General features: G+C 46.4%; 1 protein-coding gene across 12 annotated transcripts in view; it reads left to right on the top strand.

Annotated features, from left to right (window-relative positions):
• The window catches only part of IKBKB (inhibitor of nuclear factor kappa B kinase subunit beta), a 65,631-nt gene that overhangs the window by 25,187 nt on the left and 14,794 nt on the right, over positions 1–25,650 (top strand). For 3 of the 12 annotated variants that reach the window (XM_073325017.1, XM_073325024.1, XM_073325027.1), the window contains exons 1-5: positions 15,042–15,165; positions 15,540–15,653; positions 17,712–17,806; positions 20,099–20,216; positions 21,025–21,094. In XM_073325017.1, the coding sequence (XP_073181118.1) occupies positions 15,552–15,653; positions 17,712–17,806; positions 20,099–20,216; positions 21,025–21,094 (385 nt within the window). In that variant the 5' untranslated portion in view covers positions 15,042–15,165; positions 15,540–15,551. The other 9 variants (XM_073325023.1, XM_073325026.1, XM_073325022.1 and 6 more) reach the window with 9 other exon arrangements.

Below are 25,650 nucleotides of genomic sequence, written 5' to 3'. Positions count from 1 at the left end.
GGCTGCCTTGTGCATTGTGGCAGCTAAGGAATTGCTAAGTTACAGGTCTGCCCTGGCTATGCCTTCTCCTCCTTCAATACACCACCTTCCTCTGTCAGCCAACCTCAGAACTCGCCTTGTGTCCGGAGAGGACTTCTGCATGGTTGGCATGCTGCTGGCAGAACAGGCTTTGCTCTTGATGAGGGGTGTGTGCGCTGTGTGGGGCAAGAGCTGGTGCACTGTACTGGGGTGGATTAGCTTCCCCAAGTGCAATTTAAAGGGCCTGCGGCTCCCAGCCTCACTTCATCGGGCATTGGAATATCAATTCATTTTCTCTTATCACAGCCCAAGATTATTTCACACAGATTGTCCGCATTACTCTCAGAGACTGCACAGGTAGTCTAGCTTCCCCCAGCAATAAAAGAAAGCCAGCTCTTGTTCCTACCTCCCTGTGCATGGGTGTCTCCTCCAGTTGGTAAGTCCCTAGCGTTTTGCAGAGATCTCCTTTTTTCACAGTGGGTAAGTATGGAAACTCCTAGTCCAATTTAATTTCTAACATTTATTGCTCATTTTCCTGATTATTTCTTTCTGGACCACAGTCCAGACCCCAAGAGTCTGAAAGAAGTTCTCAGGGGCCTTCTTTGGGGAAGCACCTTATCTGCTAGTCTCCATTTCCTATCGGATTGTTGTCCTGGTGCAGGCTGTTGTACTGAATCACACTTTAAATGTCATGTTTTGTGTCTAATGGTGAGGTCATGAACTGATCCATCTACATATTTTATGTGAAGCAGCAGGAACCTCGGAGACTGGATGCAAATCTAATTATACTCAAATTTAATTCAACAATCCCAGATATGTGTGTGGCTTTGTGGGAGTGTCACACCCGGTTGGACTAAACATGACATCGCTTGGTGGGTCAGGGGCTGACTGTTTCCAGCTGGACTTCCTCTGCTTAGGGAGGAACCTACTTATTACTGCAGCAAGGGTGTGTCATAAGAGGAGGCTTCCTGAGGGAGGGAAGCTGTTCAGGGGCTTCTGCTGGGCCACAACTTCTGCTTTTCATTTTAAATGCCCTACGAAGCCACCCAGGTAGAGATCTGGGCCAACAGAATATGTAAGGGGATGACTGAGCAAGAGAAGCCAAGAAAGCAGGGCATGATCATGTGAGACCTCTATCTGCAACAGGTAAATTTACTATTGCACCTTTGTCCTGAGTGCTTAGACAATATTTGGGACCTTGCAGAATTCTTTCCATTAGAAGAAGAAATTGAGGATCTGAATCAGGTATATTCTTTGTATGCATTTCTTGTTTATAAACAGGATTACACCAAAGTCTTGTTTCCTTGAACACAATAGAAACAACAGCAGGCATCTTCTTTTCTTGTTGTTTCCAAGTCTGCTCATCTAGTAATTTCTGTGCCCAAGGAGCTCTGTCTCTCTGCTCCATGTCAGGGCCACACTCAACCACTGATTCTTTTGCTTTCTGCTGTCTTTCTCTGCTCCAGCACACTCAGCTTGCGTACACTCCCCTAGCCCCTGTGATTGCACCCAGTCCCAGGAAAATCGGTCACACCACACATCTTAGTCCTCATAGGCCTCCTAGTGAGACTTTGGGCAGTACCCTCTTCCTGTTTCCAGTTATCACTGTATAAAGGAGCATTTAATTGCTCCTTCCATTTCACCTGTAGGAAGGGTGCTTAGCACACCTGTCAAGGTTCCTTCCCCACTCTGAACTCTAGGGTACAGATGTGGGGACCTGCATGAAAACCCCCCTAAGCTTATTTTTACCAGCTTAGGTTAAAACTTCCCCAAGGTACAAACTATTTTACCTTTTGTCCCTGGACTTTATTGCTGCCACCACCAAGCGCCTAACAAACATAACAGGGAAAGAGCCCACTTGGAAATGTCTTTCCCCTCAAAATCCCCCCTAAGCCCTACATCCCCTTTTCTGGGGAAGGCTTGATAAAAATCCTCACCACTTGCATAGGTGAGCACAGACCCAAACCCTTGGATCTTAAGAACAAGGAAAAAGCAATCAGGTTCTTAGAAGAATTTTAATTAAAGAAAAAGTAAAAGAATCACCTCTGTAAAATTAGGATGGTAAATACCTTACAGGGTAACCAGATTCAAGATATAGAGAATCCCTCTAGGCTAAACTTTAAGTTACAAAAAGACACAAAAACAGGAATATATATTCCATTCAGCACAGCTATTTTACCAGCCATTTAAACAAAACAGAATCTAATGCATATCTAACTAGATTGCTTACTGATCTTTTTACAGGAGTTCTGACCTGCATTCCTTCTCTGGTCCTGGCAAAAGCAACACACAGACAGAGAGAACCCTTTGTTACCCCCCCCCCCCTCCGCTTTGAAAGTATCTTGTTTCCTCATTGGTCATTGTGGTCAGGTGCCAGCGAGGTTATCTTTAGCTTCTTAACCGTTTACAGGTGACAGGGTTTTTCCTCTGACCAGGAGGGATTTAAAGGTGTTTACCCTTCCCTTTATATTTATGACAACACCCATTGACTTAAACCAAGTCTGATTGTCTGTAGATCAAAGACCTGCTTGGTGGTAGTCATTAACACCTTTCAGCAGATCAATGCTTTAACATACGTACTCCAACACTAACAATTTCAAAAGAGAATTTAGAACTGGGCAGGTGTCTCGAAAAGCTGATAGAGTCACCAGAGTCTGTGGAGGAGGGCTCAAGAGCTTCTTAAAGAGTCTGAAAAATGGCCCACTATCTGAGCACTGCTATTCAGTGGACTATCTAGGTGCCCCTTAAAATGTGGCATGCTAGGTGAATGTCTGGGCCACCTCTACCTACTGGTATCTTTATGTGGCCTAAATATCAGCAGGATTGTAAGGGAGTGAGATACTGCAGGAGGACGATGGAGGGTAGCAGGGGTTGGGATGTGGAGAGGGTGTCACACTATGGTCCTGGGGTCAGTGATAGGCTGTTACAATAACAGTACTTAGCATTTTATGTGTTCAGAACACTGGACAGGCATTAACTGACCCCAAACAGCTGAGAGGCTGGTGAGTGGGTACAAAAGCCATTTTACAGCTGTAGAAACTGAGTCATGGAGAGGTGAAGTGACTTGCCCAAGCGTGCATGTCATTCTCAAATAAAGACGCCCCATCCTGCAGCAGTGCATGCTGATGAAAGAAGACTAGGTGAAGTGACAGCCACTATGTATGTCCCATCACCATCTGCTTTCACCTTGTTACAAATGCTCTGGGTTTCCACCAGGTGTCTTTTCCTTGTGGCTCAAGAGAGACACTTGTTTTGCTTCCTTTTTATACGCATCAGCTGACTGCTATGAGCTCCTACCTTTAGTAGTCCAGAAAGCCACTAGTTCACCTTCCCATATTGTGCTTAATGGGAAAGAACAGGCCTGACTGCCGTACGCTTCTCAGAGCTGGCTTCAGGAGTATTTTCCGACAGAGTCACTGTTAGATCCATTATATGAGGAACTGGTTTTGTTGGGATGAACCTGAAGAATCTGGTGTAGTGTTGTAGTGATGGCTGGGACTGAGTTTCTGGTTCTTTTGCCTAGGTATTTCCTGGTGGGAGCAGGAAGAGGAGGGGGGAAGGTGGCACTGACTCAGTTACTCCAAGGCACAGTGAATGCACATTTCCGTAACAGGACAAAGCTACTTTAGCTCAATGTGTTAAAAAAATAATAGTATGTTTTTAAAGGATCTGTTGGAAACACAACAGCTGCTTCTGTGCAGCACATGAGGGGTGAACAGAGCCTGCAGAGACTTAAGCCAGGGAGCAGCATAGCCCACAGCTGCTTGTCAGATCTAAGAGTGTCTTGCAAATTGGGATCCCCTCTCCTGAAGGTTTGATTGATCTCTCTGCCAGCTTGGGTCTATAGTGAAAGTATATTCATGTCACAGCTAGAAGAGAGGTCGCTGCCCTGCAGGGGACCTTTCTGCTTAACTGAGAGTGGAAAAGTGGTGTGGTGAGATAAGATTGCGGTCACTGAAACTCTTCCTCATGTCAAACTTCTTTGGGAATGATTCTCAAAGTATCCCCTGCAGGGATGCCCAAAACTTCAGTCTGAGATTAACCTGCTACAGTCCTGGTGGCTGGGCTTGAGTGCTCTTGCTGCATAGCAGCAATCTGCTACTTTAGTGTTAAGGAGAGTTAAACAGATGTCCGACACCAGCAAGTCTGAGTTAATGGGATTGGATAGGAGCAGAAGGTAACAAGGTGCTCAGATACCACAGAGACAGGTTTGGTCTAACTACCCAGATAGTCATGCCTCCCAGTGTGAGCACCTCACTCTCCTGGTTCTTGTCTATGAACACAGTAGCTAACAACCCTCAACTGCAGTCCTGTGGAATTTCCAGACAAGCTGTTTCGGCTGCATCCTCTCAGTGGAGTCTAGGCCCTTGCATGATGGTATCTAGCAATGAGTATTTCAAAAGGGACTGGGGAAAAGGGCAGCTTCTCTGACTCTGTCTCCTTTCCGTGCAGTCAGTGCCTCACCTCCATTGGCTTCTGGCCAGAGGCATTTTTCTACCTTGTTTCAATAAGTCCTGCCCAATGTCAGCTGGAGCCAAGCATATCAGAGGCCATCATTTCACTTGACACCTGCCATGAGGTCAGCTAATTAGACAAATTCTTAGGATTCTTGGAGTTGGATTCACCCTGTACTCATCATCTTCTCCTGGCTGTGCCTGCCTCCCTTGATTAGCTACTGGGTCTTGGTTTTTATAAGGCTGCCCTAGAGGAAGCTAGTTGTTCTGTGAATGATTAACAGGAGCATGCCACAAATTCTCCTCATTACCCCACTCCCACTGATTGCCCTCTGTAGGGCTCTCTTTTCCAAGGGACCACAACAATGAGCTTGGTATAGATATCTAGAGAAATAGTAACTGAGCCTGTCATAGCCTCATGGTGTTTCTGCCAATCCTTTAGTTTAGAGAGCTGGAAGCTGTGCATGTGTCAAATATAAATCAGTCTCTAGCAGGCTCAGGATTGAGACTCTAAAGCCTGGGCCTCCTGTGCACAGGAGGTGCTAGGACCAGGCCTCCAGAGTCCTGACAACTTTAGCCTTAGAACTGACCTCTTTAGACCAGCATGGCTACATTAACACTTCAAACAATCCTGACCATGCTACAAAATTCTGCTTCAGAAATCAAGGGGAAGAGTAGGATTTAATCACAGTTTCTAAAATAGTGCAGGACACAGTGTGTCCTTGCTCTCCCCTCCCACACTAGATGCGGCGTGTTTTTGCCCTGCCGTCCCATGCTGATTGAGGTAACCCTCTTTGTTCCAGGTTCAATTGTACCTGTTTGTCAGTGACGGATCATTTTTATAGCATAGACAAACCTTAAATGTCTAGTTACGTAAAACAGGGTGCAGGTTATATGCATTTTTGGGGTTGGCATCCCTCAGAATTCTTAATGCAAAACAATGTCTCAAGCTAAAAGAAGAATAGATGTAAAATTACTGGGTTTGAATACTAATGTGGTTATTGTTGTGATGGAGCATCTGATAAGTGACCATGAGACTCAGGAGGTGATGAAGCAACCAGGTAAGCTGTTTAACCTCAGAAAATATTGACCTCCAGAGTCTAGCATTGTTTCATTTTTGTTAGAACTCCCTCTTCCCAGTGGGTATTCACCAGAATTAATATTCTCATTTAGGAGTAAATGCTTCTTCCAGTAACTAAGAATAAGCGTTAAATCACTAATCCCTTCTCTTTCCCACAGATTCTCTTCAGTTTCCAGCCAGCGTTGCCCTGTCTTAGCCCAGAACTCCTATGATGCTCCATCCAGTCCCGCTTGTCCCTTTTCTATGTTTCCGTCTCCTTGGTTTTTCTCTCCCATTTTTGTTTCTCTTCCTCTTGCTCCCCACCCTGACCTACTATAATCTGAGCTTTACACAGCTGTTCCCTGTTCCTCTTGGGTGGCAGCAGTTCTCCTTCCCCATCAGATTGGCAACTCCTGCTACTGGTCTCCTTTTTCTGCCTCCAGAACTCATAGAGCAGTTCCCTCCAGCTAAGTTGAGCATTTAATACATTCTGTCTACAGGACATTGTTGCAGTGAATAGTTGCTTTCCAAACAGACTTGTTCTGACTTGTTTTGTTGTCAAATCCCAGAAACAAGAACAAAGTTTAATTTGTAACAGTTACTTCAAGAGGTGGTGGGAGGTAAACAGGTGATATCCCCTGTCACGCAGAGCTAAGTTCTCTGCAGGACTCATGTGGGGCTGTCTCACTCTCTCTCTCTTCAGAGCTGGGGTCAGAGCTGGAGCAGATTTCTAGGGGCTGCCCCTTCAGCCGGTTTCTTTCTGCGCTCCTTGTGCGTCATGTTTGTGTGTTTGGTTTTTCATGTGTACTTTAACATGTTTTTCCTGCAGTGATGCAGCTCCTTAGTTATTTATCACACAGTTCTCTCTTCCTCATCCGTTCAGCTCAGCACAGCCTGTAACTTGTTGCTGAGTGGATGGCAAGTCTGCAAACCTAGGGAGTGCAGCAGGGGCACTTATCTCAACTGCTGCTAGAAACAGAACGAGCATAGATGAGGGATGGAGTAACTGTCTCCCAAGCACACAATAAACAGGTTCTAACATTTCAGCTCACTGCCCAACTTCTACTCTCTCCTATCTTTGTATGGTAACTGTTGTTCATCCACGTCCCCCTATAACTGGTGTACATCCCCTCCCGCAAACCAGTAACTCCTACGTCCGCCACAGTGACGAAGAGGCAGGCTGAGGCAAAATAGTGTGCGTGTTCAAGTCAGGAAAGGATGTTTTGTGATTAAACTAATGCAGATTTCCAAGCTGAATGTTTTAATGACTAATGAAGCTCTGTGCATCTGAGAGTTGCATCATGGAGTGCAAGCTGGAAACAGGCCATTGAGAGTTACAGAGAGCATCATTCGTTTACAGAGGCAGCTTTACATTTATCAGTAACTATGATGATGGGTAAGGACCAGTCACTGACCTCATCTAAATGAAATATAGGGACCAGTTAGTTACCTCAGCCATGACCTATAGCATTGGTTCTCAGCCAGGGATACGTGAACGCAGAGGTCTTCCAGGGGTACATCAACTCATCTAGATCAGTGTTTCTTAACCTGGGAATTGTGATCCCCAGGGGGATCTCAAGTGCAGGGCTGGCAAGCAGGGAAGTTGTCTGCAGCCCCACACCACAGTGGGGTCCCACAAAGCAAAGTTACATGCTTCAGCTCTGGGTGGCAGGGCTTGGGCTTCAGATTCCTGAAAGGGGTACAGTAGTCTGGAAAGGTTGAGAACCACTCACCTATAGCGATCAGTTGCGATTGTCACTGTGTGAGACACCTAGTTAAGAGGTGATCTCTGACTGTTTGGGTGTGTCCTTTCCATTCTCTGAGGAAATGGGAGCTGAACCAGGCTAGCTGCATTGCAATCTTGTGTTACTGGGCATTTGGCTGCAGACTCAAAGGAAAATGATGAATGTTTTGACTGTACGTTTTATGCCTCTTGCCCCCCTTTGTATGTTGCTTGTCCAGGATTGTAAGCTCTTTGGGGCAGGGACTGTTTCTCCACATATATTTAACAAGTATATGCTGATTGAGGTAACCCTCTTTGCTCCAGGTTCAGTTGTACCTGTTTGTCAGTGATGGATAGTTTTTATAGCATAGACAAACCTTAAATGTCTAGTTATGTAAAACAGGGTGCAGGTTATAAGCATTTTTGAGGTTGGCATCCCTCAGAATTCTTAATGCAAAACAATGTCTCAAGCTAAAAGAAGAACAGATGTAAAATTACTGGGTTTGAGTCTCTGTGTGTATATAATGTCTTCTACAGTTTCCACGGTATGCATCCGATGAAGTGAGCTGTAGCTCACAAAAGCTTATGCTCAAATAAATTGGTTAGTCTCTAAGGTGCCACAAGTACTCCTTTCCTTTTTGCAAAGACAGACTAACACGGCTGTTACTCTGAAACCTGTTGTGACGGAGCATCTGATAAGTGACCATGAGGCTCAGGAAGCAACCAGGTAAGCTGTTTAGCCTCAGAAAATATTGACCTCAAGAGTCTAGCATTGTTTCATTTTTGTTAGAACTCCCTCTTCCCAGTGGGTATTCACCAGAATTAATATTCTCATTTAGGAGTAAATGCTTCTTCCAGTAACTGAGAATAAGCGTTAAATCACTAATCCCTTCTCCTTCCCACAGATTCTCTTCAGTTTCCAGCCAGTGTTGCCCTGTCTTAGCCCAGAACGCCTATGATGCTCCATCCAGTCCTGCTTGTCCCTTCTCTGTGTTTCTGTCTCCTTGGTTTTTCTCTCCCGTTTTTGTTTCTCTTCCTCTTGCTCCCCACCCTGACCTACTATAATCTGAACTTTACACAGCTGTTCCCTGTTCCTCTTGGGTGGCAGCAATTCTCCTTCCCCACCAGTGCTGGAGGAACCAACTGGGGGAAGAACTCTTCGTGACCTGCTGCTCACAAACAGGGAAGAATTAGTAGGGGAAGCAAAAATGGATGGGAACCTGGGAGACAGTGACCCTGAGATGGTCGAGTTCAGAATCCTGACACAAGGAAGAAAGGAGAGCAGCAGAATACGGACCCTGGATTTCAGAAAAGCAGACTTTGGCTCCCTCAGGGAACTGATGGGCAGGATCCCCTGGGAGAATGAGGGGGAAAGGAGTCCAGGAGAGCTGGCTGCATTTTCAAGAATCCTTATTGAGGTTGCAGGAACAAACCATCCCGACGTGCAGAAAGAATAGTAAATATGGCAGGCAACCAGCTTGGCTTAACAGTGAAATCCTTGCTGATCTTAAACACAAAAAAGAATGTTACACGAAGAGGAAGATTGGACAAATGACCAGAGAGGAGTATAAAAATATTGCTCAGGCATGCAGGAGTGAAATCAGGAAGGCCAAATCACACCTGGAGTTGCAGCTAGCAAGAGATGTTAAGAGTAGCAAGAAGGGTTTCTTCAGATACGTTAGCAACAAGAAGAAAGTCAAGGAAAGTGTGGGCCCCTTACTGAATGAGGGAGGCAACCTAGTGACAGAGGATGTGGAAAAAGCTAATGTACTCAATGCTTTTTTTGCTTCTGTCTTCACGAACAAGGTCAGCTCCCTGACTACTGCCCTGGGCAGCAGTCTGGGGAGGAGGTGACCAGCCCTTTGTGGAGAAAGAAGAGGTTCAGGACTATTTAGAAAAGCTGGATGAGCACAAGTCCATGGGGCCGGATGCGCTGCATCTGAGGGTGCTAAAGGAGTTGGTGGATGTGATGGCAGAGCCATTGGCCATTATCTTTGAAAACTCATGGCAATTGGGGGAAGTCCCGGATGACTGGAAAAAGGCTAATGTAGTGCCCATCTTTAAAAAAGAGGAGGAGGAGGATCTGGGGAACTACAAGCCAGTCAGCCTCACCTCAGTCCCTGGAAAAATCATGGAGCAGGTCCTCAAGAAATCCGTTTTAGAGCATAAGAATGACTATACTGGGTCAGACCAAAGGTCTACTGACAGTGGCCAGTGCCAGGTGCCCCAGAGGGAGTGAACCTAACAGGTAATGATCAAGTGTTCTCTCTCCTGCCATCCATCTCCACCCTTTGACAAACAGAGGCTAGGGACACCATTCCTTACCTATCCTGGCTAATAGCCATTAATGGACTTAACCTCCATGAATTTATCTAGTTCTCTTTTAAAACCTGTTATAGTCCTCGCCTGCACAACCTCCTCAGGCAAGGAGTTCTACAGGCTGACTGTGCGCTGAGTGAAGAAGAACTTCCTTTTATTTGTTTTAAACCTGCTGCCCATTGATTTCATTTGGTAGCCCCTAGTTCTTATGGGAACAAGTAAATAACTTTTCCTTATTCACTTTCTCCACACAACTCATGATTTTAAATACCTCTATCATATCCCCCTTAGTCTCCTCTTTTCCAAGCTGAAAAGTCCGAGCCTCTTTAATCTCTCCTCATATGGGACCCGTTCCAAACCCCTAATCATTATAGTTGCCCTTCTCTGAACTTTTTCTAATGCCAGTATATCTTTTTTGAGATGATGAGACCACCTCTGTACGCAGTATTCAAGATGTGGGTGTACCATGGATTTCTATAAGGGCAATAAGAGATTCTCTGTCTTATTCTCTATCCCTTTTGTAATGATTCCTAACATCCTGTTTGCTTTTTTGACTGCCGCTGCACACTGTGTGGACGTCTTCAGAGAACTATCCACGATGACCCCAAGATCTCTTTCCTGATTAGGTGTAGCTAAATTAGCCCCCATCTTATTGTATGTATAGTTGGGGTTATTTTTTCCAATGTGCATTACTTTACATTCATCCACATTCAATTTCATTTGCCATTTTGTTGCCCGATCAGTTAGTTTTGTGAGATCTTTTTGAAGTTCTTCACAGTCTGCTTTGGTCTTAACTATCTTGAGCAATTTAGTATCATCTGCAAACTTTGCCACCTCACTGTTTACCCCTTTCTCCAGATCATTTATGAATTAGTTGAATAGGACTGGTCCTAGGACTGACCCTTGGGGAACACCACTAGTTACCCCTCTCCATTCTGAAAATTTACCATTTATTCCTACCCTTTGTTCCATGTCTTTTAACCAGTTCTCAATCCATGAAAGGATCTTCCCTCTTATCCCAGGACAACTTAATTTACATAAGAGCCTTTGGTGAGGTACCTTGACAAAGGCTTTCTGGAAATCTAAGTACACTATGTCCAGTGGATCCCCCTTGTCCACATGTTTGTTGACGCCTTCAAAGAACTCTAATAGATTAGTAAGACATGATTTCCCTTTACAGAAACCATGTTGACTTTTGCCCAACAATTTATGTTCTACGTGTCTGACAATTTTATTCTTTACTATTGTATCAACTAATTTGCCCAGTACTGACGTTAGACCTCAAGAGCCCTTTTTAAATATTGGCGTTACATTAGCTATCTTCCAGTCACTGGGTACAGAAGCTGATTTAAAGGACAGGTTACAAACCATAGTTAATAGTTATGCAATTTCACATTTGAGTTCTTTCAGAACTCTTGGGTGAATGCCATCTGGTCCCAGTGACTTGTTACTTTTAAGTTTATCAATTAATTCCAAAACCTCCTCTAGTGACACTTCAGTTTGTGACAATTCCTCAGATTTGTCAACTACAAAAGATGGCTCAGGTTTGGGAATCTCCCTAACATCCTCAGCCGTGAAGACTGAAGCTAAGAATTCATTTAGTTTCTCTGCAATGACTTTATCATCTTTAAGTGCTCCTTTTGTATCTCGATCGTCCAGGGGCCTCACTGGTTGTTTAGCAAGCTTCCTGCTTTTGATGTACTTAAAATATTTTGTTATTACCTTTTGAGGTTTTGGCTAGTTGTTCTTCAAACTCCTTTTTGGCTTTTCTTATAACATTTTTACACTTACTTTGGCAGTGTTTATGTTGCTTTCTATTTTCCTCACTAGGATTTGACTTCCACTTTTTAAAAGATGCCTTTTTATCTCTCACTGCTTCTTTTACATGGTTGGTAAGCCACGGTGGCTTTTTAGTTCTTTTCCTGTGTTTTTTTTTTTTTTTAATTTGGGGTATACATTTAAGTTGGGCCTCTATTATGGTGTCTTTGAAAAGTGTCCATGCAGCTTGCAGGGATTTCGGTGTAGTCACTGGTTTCAGAGTAGCAGCCGTGTTAGTCTGTATCCGCAAAAAGAAAAGGAGTACTTGTGGCACCTTAGAGACTAACCAATTTATTTGAGCATAAGCTTTCATGAGCTACAGCTCACTTCAGTAGACTCTCCTCTAAGAGAAGTCTCTGTCCGATCCATGTGCTCCTCTGCAGCAACCAGCTTTCTCCCATGTCTTAGTTTAAAAACTGCTCTGCAACCTTTTTAATGTAAGTGCCAGCCGTCTGGATCCACTTCATGCTTCAACCACCATTCCAGGGGACACGTGTCCATGCTGATGATGGGTTCTGCTCGATAACAATCCAAAGCTGTGCAGATGGACACCTGTTCATTTTCATCATCTGAGTCGGATGCCATCAGCAGAAGGTTGATGTTCTTTTTTTGGTTTGGGTTCTGTAGTTCCCGCATTGGAGCGCTGTTCTTTTAAGGCTTCTGAAAGCATGCTCCACACCTTGTCCCTCTCAGATTTTGGAAGGCACTTCCAATTCTTAAAACTTGGGTGGAATGCTGTAGCTATCTTTAGAAATATCACATTGGTACGCACTTTTGCATTTTGTCAAACCAGCAGTGAAAGTGTTCTTAAAATGAGCATGTGCTGGGTCATCATCCAAGACTGCTATTACATGAAATATATGGCAGAATGTGGGTAAAACAGAGCAGGGGACATACAATTTGCCCCCAAGGAGTTCAGTCACAAATTTAATTAATGCAATTAATGCATTTCCCTGCTACTATAACATTGTTTTGCTTCTGTACTTGTTCCTTCTCTGGCAGGTCTGGTAAAACTCCCTCCTTGCCCGAGTCTGTATATTTGCACATTTTCCTTTATATAAAATAAATGTCCTTTGTGTTATGCTGTTTCTTGTCAGCTGGTAGAGCCTAGTGTTATGTGCTCCTATAAAAGACTCTTTTGTAATACATACACACAAGGGGGCCAAGTTCCTGTTGCTATGGGAACCTTAAGTGTGAATTTTCTGACTTCTGTGCAAGTGAAATGTGAATCTTAAATTTGCATAGGTCTGATCCTGAGACATGCTGTGCACTTTGGGACCCTGCTGCATTCAGTAAAGAGAATCACTCAGAACCTCCTCTGGCCAGGCCGTAGTATTTTGCATCTGTGGGATGTATCCATTCACAATAAAGACTCTGTGTGTCCAGAAGGGAGCAATATATGAGGCTGCTATTAAAAGCAGCTTTGGACAAGGGTCATACCAGATTGCTGAAACTTCTTGTAAATAATTAGTAAACCTTACACTCCTTGGGGAATTTCCAGCCCATTGGGTGTCAGAGGAAATGTAATGGTACAGTAATGTGCTCACTTGAACCCACAGATTGGACCCATCCCTCCTGAGAAAATCCCCTGTGCTAATTCCATCCCCATAGAAATAATTTTCCCACCCATATCTTGGGCATTTGCACTCACACTTCTATATTAGGTGCTCACCAGGTGCCTGGCAATGGTGCAATTTGGAATTCATGGTGGTCTCAGACATCAGAAGCTGATCTTATTGATTGCACTGGAGGAAAAGATTATTTTTTCTTTCATTGACCATCAGCAAAGGCTCCAATATCTCAGTATAGACTCCTTTAATGAGTTTCTCTCCATCCTGGTCTCCTTCAAGGACCCTGGAGACTTTCTTTCTCTTGCAGACTGAGAAGTACACTCTCTCTGGGAAGCCCATTTGCTCCACATCTCCCTTCCCTTCTCTGTCAAAGTCTCTGACCTCATCTCCTCTGAACAAAAGCACCTTCTCACTGGAGCCCTGTCTCTGGAGCACTTAAGCCATATTTATATGTTGCCACCATCAGCACCGTCTCTAATCTACCTGCCTCAGTAGGGTTCTTGATAAAATCTTCTCTCCCAACTCTGACCATCTCCTCCAGCACCAGCATTTGTCTAGGAGAATACTAGTGAGAAAAACAAAACCCTTGATCCCTGAGTTCAGCTGTAAGCTCTCATTTCAGAGAATTTTTAAAACTATAGGTGTTTCAGTGCTGAACTTCCTTCCTCCTTGCTGCAGGGTGTGAACAAGACAAACAAAGGACTGGATCTGCAGGGAGGAGAAACTGTGACTCAGGTGTCTTTCCTGTTCTCCGAGCTCACCCGGCTTTTGAAAGGCACCTCTGCCGCTCTCTGGGTGCGTTAACTCAGAACATTGGGACATGGAGCACGGTGGGTGGGAGGGAGAGATGGGTAAGGTGAGTGGGGAGAAAAGAGCCAGGGAAGGGGGAGAGTGTGGGAGAGAGCAGGTGGTGACAAGGAGTGTTGGGCATTGGGTAAGACACGGAGAGAAACCAGTCCTACCAAAATGATTTTATTTACTTAAATAGCTTATCCCAGCTTTCCTGGGGGAGGGGAGAACTCATGCCAGCAAAAAAATTGCTAGCGCCAAGAGAGCTTGAATGAAGCACAAGGTAGAGTGTGCAAGGAGTGGTGCATTGCACTTGACTCCCTGCCTCACTCCCCTTGTTATCCTAATTAGCTTTAATTTGTTAGTCTCTAAGGTGCCACAAGGAGGACTCCTTGTATTTACTGACAGACTAACATGGATACCCTCCTGAAACTTATCCCTGTACTCAGCAGCTCCCATTACAATATAAACAGAAAATGTTACCAAATAAAGCAAAGCCAAAAATTACTCTTGACACTGAAGTAGTGGCTGCAAATCCAGCCACTTTGTCTAGGAAGGCCCCGCCTGGGCAAGCATTTACATCTATTAGTAGTCCTAAAAAGAACAGGAGTGCTAGTGGCACCTTAGAGACTAACCAATTTATTTGAGCATGAGCTTTCGTGAGCTACAGCTCACTTCATTGGATGCATTCAGTGGAAATTACAGTGAGGAGATTTATATACACACAGAACATGAAAAAATGGCTGTTGTAAATCTCCTCACTGTATTTTCCACGGCATGCATCCGATGAAGTGAGCTGTAGCTCACGAAAGTTTATGCTCAAATAAATCGGTTAGTCTCTAAGGTGCCACAGGTCCTCCTGTTCTTTTTGCGGACACAGACTAACACGCTGCTCCTCTGAAACCTATTAGGAGTCCTAGCGACTTGGGTTTTTAATTCTGTTGCAAGTTAGAGAGCTAGCCTGCCCGTCGCTGGAAAGCTTTTTCTCCATTCTTCCCCTCAGGCGGAAAGCCCTCAGGATTTGCAGCTTTGTGTGTGTGACACCCACGCATTTAACGTCAGGGAAAGCACCGTACAGCCTGCGTTTCGCGAACCACGTCCGGCCTCTCCTGTGTGACAGCCGGAGCTGAAGCCAGCGCCGTTCTCCCTGGGGCAGCCTGGGCCAGGGCTGGCGTCCCTTCAGCAGGGGGCCCGAGTCGGGAGCCAGCGCGAGCCTGGTGGTGGCGGCGGCCGGCAGGGGGCGCCGCGGGGGGCGCGCGGCGGCACCACGTGTCCTGTGAGGTCAGCGCAGGAAGCGCTGGCGGAAGCGCGCTGCTGCGGCCCTGGTGCCAGGCCGCTGCTGAGTCCCGCGGGCGGGCGGGGGCCGGAGCCTGGGCTCGAGACCCGGCCGCGCCTGGCTCGGCGCGCGGGCAGGTGAGGGGCGCCGCGGGGCCGCCCGGCTGGGCTTGCGGGGCGGCGCCGGGCCCGGCTCTCGCCTCGCCCCGCCCTCGGGCTGGCGGCCCGGCCCGGCCCTGCCCGGCCCGGCCGCTCCCTGCCTGCGCGGGGGCCGCTGTCCGCACCTGAGCGGGGAGCCCGGCGTCCGCCGGCCGCTCCCTTACCCTGGCTTCTCAGCGTGCGAGGGCCCAGGCCGAGCAACGGGCTGCCCCTGAGCCCGGCAGCCGAGGCCGCGGGCGGCGGCCCTGGGGCGGGGGGTCTTCGTCCCTCTTCGTTTGCTGCCAGAGTCATTCGTGCCCTTCCGGGAGAGTTAACGCCAGGGTCTCTGTCCCCCCTTTCTCGTGCTGCTTTAGCCACCCAGCGCCATGAGCCGGCCTCCCCTGCAAGTCCAGACATGCGGCCCCTGGGAGATGAAGGAAAGGCTTGGGACAGGGGGCTTTGGCAATGTCCTCAGATGGCACAACAAGGTAGGGGTTCCCTCCCCTCTGCGACGGGGAGAGGCTACTGGTCCCTCATGCGCCAGTCGCACTCAGCACCCGCTCACGTGCAGCTGGGGACAGGGCCGTCCTCAGGCACGCGCAGCATGTGCGGCTGCGTGGGGCACCCAAAAAGCTGGGGCGCCGTTGGGGCAGCCGGTAAGAGCGAGTCGGCCCCCGCACACATAGCGCGCGCTGCGGTCTCCTTAGGCGGGGCCGTATTCACAGAGCCACATGCGCTGACGCGGCGCATTCTGCGTGAGAGGGGGCGCAGGGGTCTCGGCAGGGAACTGTAACTCTCCTCTGCCATGAGGTGGGCCGGGCGGCTTGGCATCCTTCATCCCTCCACCCCCAGGCGGAGCCCAGGCTGCCACAGTGTCTGCTGCGTACAAAGCTCGGTGTGTGTCAGCAAGGGGGGGATTCTTCTGGGGGTCTGCGGGTGGAGATGGGGGCTGTGCCCCCTCGACACACTGGGGTCAGCGGCACTGGCTTGGGACCGCCTTCAGTGGAGCCCCCGCCTGCCCCTCTCCCGTCCCTCAGTATCCCCCCTCAGGTAACTTGGGAGTATACAAGACAAATCAGACTCCTCAAAGGGGTACAGAAGAAGATCCAGAAAAGAAATTTGAGGTTGAATTTTTTAATTTTATGATGGATAAAGCAATATCTGCTGTTGATGAAAGGTTTAATACCTTACGAGCACACCATGAACAGTTTGGATTTTTGTATCACATAACTAAATTCGGCGAAATAGTAAAACGAGCAGCTAATGACAGTGCAAGAACCTAGAGAGCCTCCTGAAGCATGGTGATAATTTTGATTTAAATGGACTTGAACTGTACGAAGACTTGAGTACATTGTCTGTCATCAATGTTGCCACATGCAAAGTTGGTGATGGACATTGTACAGTTTATTTACACCAGCAAACATGTTGACATATATCCTAATGTGTACATTGCCACTCGTATTCTGCTGACAATTCCTGTAACAGTACCATCAGGAGAACAGAGTTTCTCAAAACTAAAGCTCATTAAAAACTATCTCCGCTCTACAATGAGTCAGGAATGCTTGACTGGTCTTGCTATTCTTGCAATCGAACAAGATATCACTTGGTGTTTGTCATACGATGACATTATTTCTAATTTTGCAGCCAAAAAAGCCAGAAAGATTGCTTTTAATTAAAAACAAATCCTTGTTCCAATACCTCTTCATAGTAATTTCCAATAAAATGTTGACAAATTTAAAAAATATTATTTGCATCATTCTGTCAATAAATCAGAATTTTTTCTATAGCTCTGCTTCTTTCGTGCAAGTATAGTCCATCAGCATTATAGTGAGCTTAATTGGTTTAAACTGTTTTTAATAAAGTGCATATGGCAAGTTTTCCCATACTGTTAGCTTATGTTTGTGTGACTAAGAGCAAGTTGGGCATAGGGGCACCAGTTTAATAACACTGAATAGGGCCCCATAAATCCTAAAGACGGCCCTGCCTAGGGAGTAAGAGCTTTGGCACCATAAGGTCAACCTCCAGCTCTCTCAGCTCTCTTGCTCTGCTTGCAGCCTAGACTGTTCCATTGTGTCTTGGAAGCAAATGACTGCTGGCTGCTTCCTATGATGTTGAACCCCAGCAGCCAGCTAAGGCTTATGGAAAACAACTAATCTGAGAACCAGTTCCTTGAGTTGTGAGCATGACAGCTCTGCTGGACTCTTGTCTCTGCTAACCTGGCCTCCGGACACATTCTGTATGAAAAGAGAGGTGAACTTCCATGGTTCAGATTTTAGCCTCACTGTGGAGACTTGCAAGCATGAGCCTGAAATTCAGGGTACTATTCTGGTTTTGAGGGGGGGTGGGGCAAGAATGGTTGTCTTCTGTTCTGGTGCACATTTGGTGCCCTAAATGACTTTCTCCCTGGGTGGGGCCTTGAAGAAGAGCTGGGAGGATCCCCAAGAATAGCCTTACATTTTTTTGGGCCACTATATCTTCTGTTGGTCCTCACAATACTTCCCTCATGTAAATATGTGTTTGTCCTAACTCTCTCTGTGTCTGCGCAGGAAACAGGGGAGCAGATTGCTATTAAACAGTGTCGTCAGGAGCTAAGTCTCCGAAATCGGGAGAGATGGTGTCTGGAAATACAGATAATGAAAAGGTAAGCACTGTGTGATTCTTTACTCCTTGATATCTTGCTCAGTAGCTGAGGGGCTTAGATTTGTGTGTAGAAGGGTCTGAATCCGTGAGGGTGGGGAGAGGAGGGAAGGGAAGGGATGGTGATGGCCACTGTCAAGCACTTTGAAGGTGAAGTCTGTTTCTTGACATGTCTTCTCCATTGACTGTTTCCCCAGAGGGAATCTGTTTTGGTAGGAATCAGTGCCGCTGCCTTTTATTTACTTTCTTCTGTGTTTGTGCATCAGCATCATCAGTGATGTGAAATAAGCTTTAATAATTTGCTGCTGCTTCTGCAGAGACAGTGGGGAAACAAAAGTGCTCATGCTCTTGTTTTGGAGCACTGTCGTGATAATTGGACCTACAAATTTACCGTAATTGTGAGCTCAACTGTAAAAAGTGAATGAAAGCTTATAAAAGGTCACAATAACTTATAATAATGTTGATTGGAAAAAGGTGTGAAAGGGAGACAGGTTGAATTAGTCCTCATGAAAAGGCCTGCCAATATAATTGAAGAACTTTGTTAAGAGCATGCACGGTAAACAAGGTTTCAGAGGTTGCAAGGTTTCAAGGTTGCATCCGATGAAGTGAGCTGTAGCTCACGAAAGCTCATGCTCAAATAAATTGGTTAGTCTCTAAGGTGCCACAAGTACTCCTTTTCTTTTTGCATGGTAAACAAGACTGTGTGACACCAAAAGTTGGTGTGTTGGCAATTAGATCTAATTGGTGGACAAAGTAATGAGATTAGTGATGAGTAAAGATATTCCACCTATCACTCCTTTTGGGGTCCTTTAAAGAAAGACTTCAGGGAAAAAATCAGTGGGCGAATTGCACCATCTCAGCTACTACCCCCTCCATCTCCTGGGATCCTTGTCCTTTGTTATCCTGACTCTGAGAGAGGCACTCACCAGACTAGGGCAAAGAGAGGGACCCAGGGGAACATCACCATCTCTACTGGCTTTGGCTGAAACCCAAACACCACCGGGTCACCACTGTAAGCCTTTCTCTCCCCCTGCCTCCTCCCCACGTGTCCTTTTCTATCCCCCTCCTTTCTCTTTCCCCAAAAGGACAATTATTTTCATTGTTAATACCACTGAAGAGTCTCTTAAACAAGGGTGTCTTTCCTTCTAGAAACTCTTCTCTGCGAAAGGGATGTTAATATGAAAGCCTTACTGAAAGCATTTGAAATGTAAAGTATTCGCTGTTTTCCCTTTCTTGTGTCTTCAATAAAAGGTTAAAGTGGTGTTTAATATTGTTTGCCATGGTACTAAGCAGCCTGAGGTCTCTGTACAACAAACCTTATTTAAGACTGACACTCTTGTTAACATCTCTGTGCTCTTATATTCCATCGAAATACAATAGGGCCCACAAAACTAGACCCATGTTTTCAAAGGGGACTTTACTCATGCTCCATTTGAGCATCTGTAATGTAGCATGTGCTGCCTACAGTGCTTGTGAAGTGCATGCAGAAGGGTTTGTCATACAAGGAGATTTCTAAAACATTTTTCAGCTTTTAGCTGAGCCCAGTTCAGCAATAATGGGAATGCGGTGTGCTGAATGCAGGTCACATTTCTGGGGGGAAAATGTCACTCACACCCCTTTTCTAAGGCTATGTCCTGTAACTTGCATCTAGATCTGCCCCTGGTGCTGAGGTCCATGGAGGTTGGGGCTGCGTTTGGCCCCAGGAGCCTGGGGGCAGTGCATGTTAAGGAACTGCTTCACCTCGCACCTTCTTATTTGTTGTTGTTCCTGTGCTGTCTTCTGTGAGTGTCCTGCACATGCACGGAAAGCCCCATCAGTGCAAGTTACATGACTTTGCTAGGTACCCAGTTTCCAGGCTAATTTACCCCACCGTTTATATCCCTGCTGAATGAGTCCCAAAGACACTAAGTGGCACCCACTTTGTGCAGGCTGCAATGGGTTGAATGTAGCCCTAACTTCTCATGGGGCTAGGAGCAGGCTGCATGTCAAAGTTTGGATGCTCATAGAGAGAATGAGGAAACTGACAGCTGGGAGACAAGTTAGGACTAAAGCCATGCCCTGGGAGGAAAGAGTGGATTGAGCAGGGTGAAGGAAGCTTTTGAAGTGCACTAGTTCTGTGTCCGAAGGGTTACAGTCCCATTGTGACCTTTCCTAATACCTACCTGTGTGTGAGACTATAAAGCTCTTGTTTGGATGATCACTTTTCAGGATGCTGGCCCTTTCCGTTATTGCTTGGGAGGAGGCTGAGATGAATTGATTCCAGTGATCTCATGCTTCCCTCATTTCCTTTCCTCAGACTGAATCATCCCAATGTGGTGGCTGCCCGCGATGTCCCCGAAGGGATGCAGAACCTTGCACCAACTGACTTGCCTCTGCTGGCCATGGAATACTGCCAGGGTGGAGACCTTCGCAAGGTGAGGCTGATGATCCTGGGGGGGCAGGGACAGCTACTGGGGGAAGTGTAGGGTTTCTTCTGAAGAGGCTCAACTGTGATTCAGTGGGATTTCCCCAGCTGCTTCCACATGCTGTTGCCACCTAATCCTCCTGAAATGGGGCTGTGCCTGCTTGTGCCTCCTCTGAGCAAGTGGCAGGGTTGATCCCAGATGCATTTTTCATCCTTTTTCTGGATTTTTATTAGAAATTTTCCATTTCTGTTGGGCAGTGAGCAAATGTGTGTCTGTGGGATGCAAACGTAGAGAGCAAGGGATGTGTAAGAGATGGAGAACAGGATGTGAGTATGGCCCAGAACATCCCAGACCAGGTCAGTGAGTGAACCTCTGCCCAGAAGTGATAAGCTCCCCTCTGTCAGCAGGAAAAGTAACTTGTGTTTTTTTTGGTCATCTTGTTGTTTTTCTAACTTTTGCTAAAAGCCCAAATGCAGATAGTGCCCAAAGCACATGGCTGCAATTAGGGAGACTGGTGCTTGGCTGGCTAAGCCAACTGCTGCGGGACACGGGGAAGGAAGCTGTGAAGGGGTTTCTTCCTCCTGGAGGAGCTGGTGGAGAAGATGATGGCAATTTCCCTATCTGTGGAGAGGGAAATACTGTTTGAAGTTGTAGTTTTACTATTTAAGGACCTGATCCTGCACACATTTACACATCTGAGTAATGCTACTGAGTTCTGCAGAGCTACTCACATCCATAAGCATTTGCAGGATTGGGGCCAAACCCAGGACTGGGGCACAGAGGAGATTAGTTTACACTCTGTTTTGATCCTCTGCAGTACTTGAACCAGTTTGAGAACTGCTGTGGCTTACGGGAGGGAGCCATTCTCATCCTGCTCTCTGATATCGGTAAGTGAACATAACAATGGCCATACTGGGTCCATCTAGCCTAGTATTGTGTTGTTCCAACAGTGGCTGGTGCCAGATGCTTCAGAGGGAGTGAACAGAACAGGACAGTTATCCATCCTCTGTCATCCAGACTTGGCGGCTAGCAGTCAGAGGTTTAGGGACACCCAGCGCAGGAGGTAGCATCCCTGACCATCTTGGTTAATAGCCATTGATGGAGCTATCCTCCATGAATATATTTAATTCTCTTTTGAACCTATAGTTTTGGCCTTCACAACATCCCCTAGCAATGAATTCTACAGGTTGACTGCATTGTGTGAAGAAGTACTTCCCTATGTTTGTTTTAAACCTGCTGCATATTAATTTCATTGGATGATCTCTGGTTCATGTGTTATGTGAACGGGTAAATAACACTTCCTTCTTTGCTTTCTCCACACCATTTGTGATTTTTATAGACCTCTATCAAATCCCCTATTAGTCATTTTTTTTGCCAAGCTGAACAGTCCCAGTCTTAATCTCTCCTCACATGGAAGCTGTTCCATACCCTTATCAATCTTCTTGCTATTCTGTGTACTTTTTCCAATTCTAATATATCTTTTTTTGAAATGGGACGACCAGAACTGTGTGAAGTTTTCAAGGTATGGGCATATGAGGAATTTTATCTAGTGGTATTATATTTACTGTTTTATTACCTAGTCCTTTCCTAATTCTGTTAGCTATTTTGATTGCTGTTGCACATTGAGCAGATGTTTTCAGAGAACTATCCATGATGACTTCAAGATCTCTTTCTTGAGTGGTAACAGCTAATTTAGACCCCATTACTTTGTATGTATAGCTGGGATTATGTCTTCCACTGTACTTTACTTTGCATTGATCACTGAATTTCATCTGCTATTTTGTTGTCGAGCCATCTAGTTTTGTGAGATTCCTTTGTAACTCTTCGCAGTCAGCTTTGGACTTAACTATCTTGAATAATTTTATATTGTCTGCAAACTTTGCCACCTCACGGTTTACACCTTTTTCCAGATCATTTGAGTACGTTGAACAGCACTGGTCTCAGTACAGATCCTTGGGGGACAGCACTCTTTACCTCTCTCCACTGTGAAAACTGACCATTTATTCCTACTCTTTGGTTTCTGTCTTATAACCAGTTCCTGATCCATGAGAGGATCTTCTCTCTTATCCCATGACTGCTTACTTTGCTTAGAGCCTGAAGGACCTTGTCAAAGGCTTTCTGAAAGTCTAAGTACGCTATATTCACTGAATCACCCATGTCCACATGTTTTTGACACCCTCAAAGAATTGTAATAGATTGGTGAGGCATGATTTCCTTTTACAAAAGCCATGTTGACTCTTCCCAACAAATCTTGTTCATTTATGTGTCTGATAATTCTGTTCTTTACTAGTTTCAACCAATTTGCATGGTACTGAAGTTAGGCATATCAGCCTGTAATTGCTGGGATCACCTCTGGAGCCTTTTTAAAAAGCAGTCATTTCATTAATTGTATGCCAGTCATTTGGTATGGAGGCTGATTAAAGCAATAGGTTACATACCAGGCTTATGCTCAAATAAATTGGTTAGTCTCTAAGGTGCCACAAGTACTCCTTTTCTTTTTGTGAATACAGACTAACACGGCTGTTACTCTGAAACATACCACGGTTAGTAGTTCTGCAATTTCATATTTGAGTTCCTTCAGAACTGTTGGGTAAATGCCATCTGGTCCAGGTCATTTATTACTGTTTAACTTATCAGTTTGTTCCAAAACCTTCTCTATTGACACCTCAGTCTGGGACGGTTCCTCAGATTCGTTGCCTAAAGAGAATGGCTCAGGTGTGGAAATCTCCCTCGTGGGAATCTCCATTACATCCTCTGCAGCAAAGACTGATGCAAAAAATTAATTTAGCTTCTCTGCAGTGGCCTTGTCTTCCTTTAGTATTCCTTTAGTACCTTGATCATGTAGTGGCTCCACTGTTTGGCAAGCTTCCTGCTTCTGATGTACTTGGAAAAGAATTTGCTGTTAGTGTCTTTTGCTAGTTGCTCTTCAGATTCCTTCTTTTTAGGTCTGCCTAATGCGGCTTTATGGCAGCAGGGCCTGCCGCTGTCCTAGTCTGGGAAGGGAGCCATTTTAGTTCCATGAGTCTTTTCCACCTGGGGGAAGTTAGGTGTGTGATCCTGGATGCCTCCCCTTTAGATAGGTATCTCATAGTATTTTCCTTCCTGCCTTGCTCTGCAAGCCTCCCCAGAAGGGAAATGGCCTCTGACTTGTCTCTGACATTGGGATGTGGAAAGCAGTGTGTTTCCTTTCCCAGCTCAAGGGATTTCCTGGGAGGTGCTAGGCAGGATGAGCGAGTTCCAGCTTGTGTTCTTCATAGGGATTCCCAGCTGCAGCCCATCCTCGGGGCTAGGGTGGGCCCCTCATCTCTGCATTGACTTACATCATCACCATAGCATCTGAGACTGATGGGAATGCAGACTGACACTATTATGGTGCTTGTTGTGGACTGTTTGCTTTGAACAGGCCCCCTTTCCTCAAACATATATCACCCTAAGTGACCTATGGTAATGAGGTGATGCCCCCAGCACAGCCAGCCTCCAGTCCCCAAGCATGAGTATTTAGGGATTGGGGACAGGTGAACCTCAAAGATCTCTGCTGTTGTGGTGAAGCATGGGACGGAACCATCTCCAGGGCAGCCAGGCCCCCATCCATGTGGAACTCTTTAGATTAGAACCAAGACCTTGGTTCACACGTGGAAGCAGCAGATGGGAAGCCAGTGCCGTATTGGTGCCCAGGTGCAACCTGCTCTCACTAGCTCACTCTTGGGATGGCTCAAGCAGCGTGACCTGCACTAGCTAAAGCCCCAGTGGCAGCCCTAAGTCAAATGCACCATTAATCTGTAACTATGTAGGGGAGTGTCTTTTGTTGTCTCTGGGGCTTCCTGATGCTAGATTCAGGGGATGGCTGGCATGAAGTGGGTTGGTTGTGACTCTTATGTAGGTCTTGGCCGATACAGTGTATTTCGGAGGAAGGAATTTAAAAAGTGCCTGTTGGGCTGGTGTGGGCCTGGGGTATGAGCAAGAGGAGGAACAAACTGCTCTTCCTGGAGGCACAAAAGCTGAACAGAATCTCCTCCTCCTGCCCCTCAATCTGAGAACCTCTGGCCCAGTGACAGCTTTTGTTTGCCTCCCCGGTTCTCATTCTTGGCCCAAGGAGAGGCTGAGGACTGGTAACAGAGGTGGGGGTGTCATGCTGAGAGGACAGGTAGTGAAGGGAGCAACCCCGGGTATAATGATCCAAGGCCCTGACCCTGGTTAGCTAGAAATGTTCCCTTCTTCTCAGTAGTACCCCTAGTGGCCCAGCTGAAACCCTGGGATCGGGCCATGCTGGGGATTAGGCAGCATCCTAAGGGTTAAAGTCACCTCTTGAGTAGCATGATTGTTGGTGTCTCCCTGAAGTCAGGCTAGGCAGACTGACGCTCGTAGGGGAGTTTCGGGGCACTGGATTCTCTTCTGCGCTCTGTGTCGCCTCATGAGCGATGTGGAGGGAGCGGGAAGTGAGTCCCTTTGAGTCAGTGCTGGGAAGTGCAGCTGCAGGCTATGGAAATGCTGCTAGCCTCTTCCTTACAAACAGCCGGAGTGAGCTGTGTCCCCACCTAATGGCTGCAGGGTTTTGCTCAGGGATTGGCTTGGCTGAACATGAAAAACGCAGGCTTTGGTCCCAATTCTCCATCCAGCCTGAGTTTCTCTTGACACAGAAAAGTGGGGAAGTGGCTCTGATATACCTCTTTGTGCCTGCCCATACCCTGGGGTGATCGTGTTGGCTCAGCATAGCTGGAGTGTGTCGGCCCTCCAGCCATGACTCTGTCCCCAGGCATACCCTCTGCCTTTGGTGGTTGTGAGCCAGGATGGTGCAGAGATGGCTATGCCAGATGGATGTGGTAGAAGTATTTCCTGGTGGGGCAGACTGCAGCTAGCCAAAGGACTCCCACAGTATTCTTGTCAGCAAGTTAAGGAAGTATGGGCTGGATGAATGCACTATAAGGTGGGTAGAAAGCTGGCTAGATTGTCGGGCTCAACGGGTAGTGATCAATGGCTCCATGTCTAGTTGGCAGCTGGTATCAAGTGGAGTGCCCCAAGGGTCGGTCCTGGGGCCGGTTTTGTTCAATATCTTCATAAATGATCTGGAGGATGGTGTGGATTGCACTCTCAGCAAATTTGCGGATGATACCAAACTGGGAGGAGTGGTAGATACGCTGGAGGGGAGGGATAGGATACAGAAGGACCTAGACAAATTGGAGGATTGGGCCAAAAGAAATCTGATGAGGTTCAATAAGGATAAGTGCAGCGTCCTGCACTTAGGATGGAAGAATCCAATGCACCGCTACAGACTAGGGACCGAATGGCTAGGCAGCAGTTCTGCGGAAAAGGACCTAGGGGTGACAGTGGACGAGAAGCTGGATATGAGTCAGCAGTGTGCCCTTGTTGCCAAGAAGGCCAATGGCATTTTGGGATGTATAAGTAGGGGCATAGCGAGCAGATCGAGGGATGTGATCGTTCCCCT

The sequence above is a fragment of the Lepidochelys kempii genome, chromosome 26 (genome assembly GCF_965140265.1).
Source record: "Lepidochelys kempii isolate rLepKem1 chromosome 26, rLepKem1.hap2, whole genome shotgun sequence".
NCBI lineage: Eukaryota > Metazoa > Chordata > Testudines > Cheloniidae > Lepidochelys > Lepidochelys kempii.
This window is presented reverse-complemented; position numbering and strand designations above follow the sequence as displayed.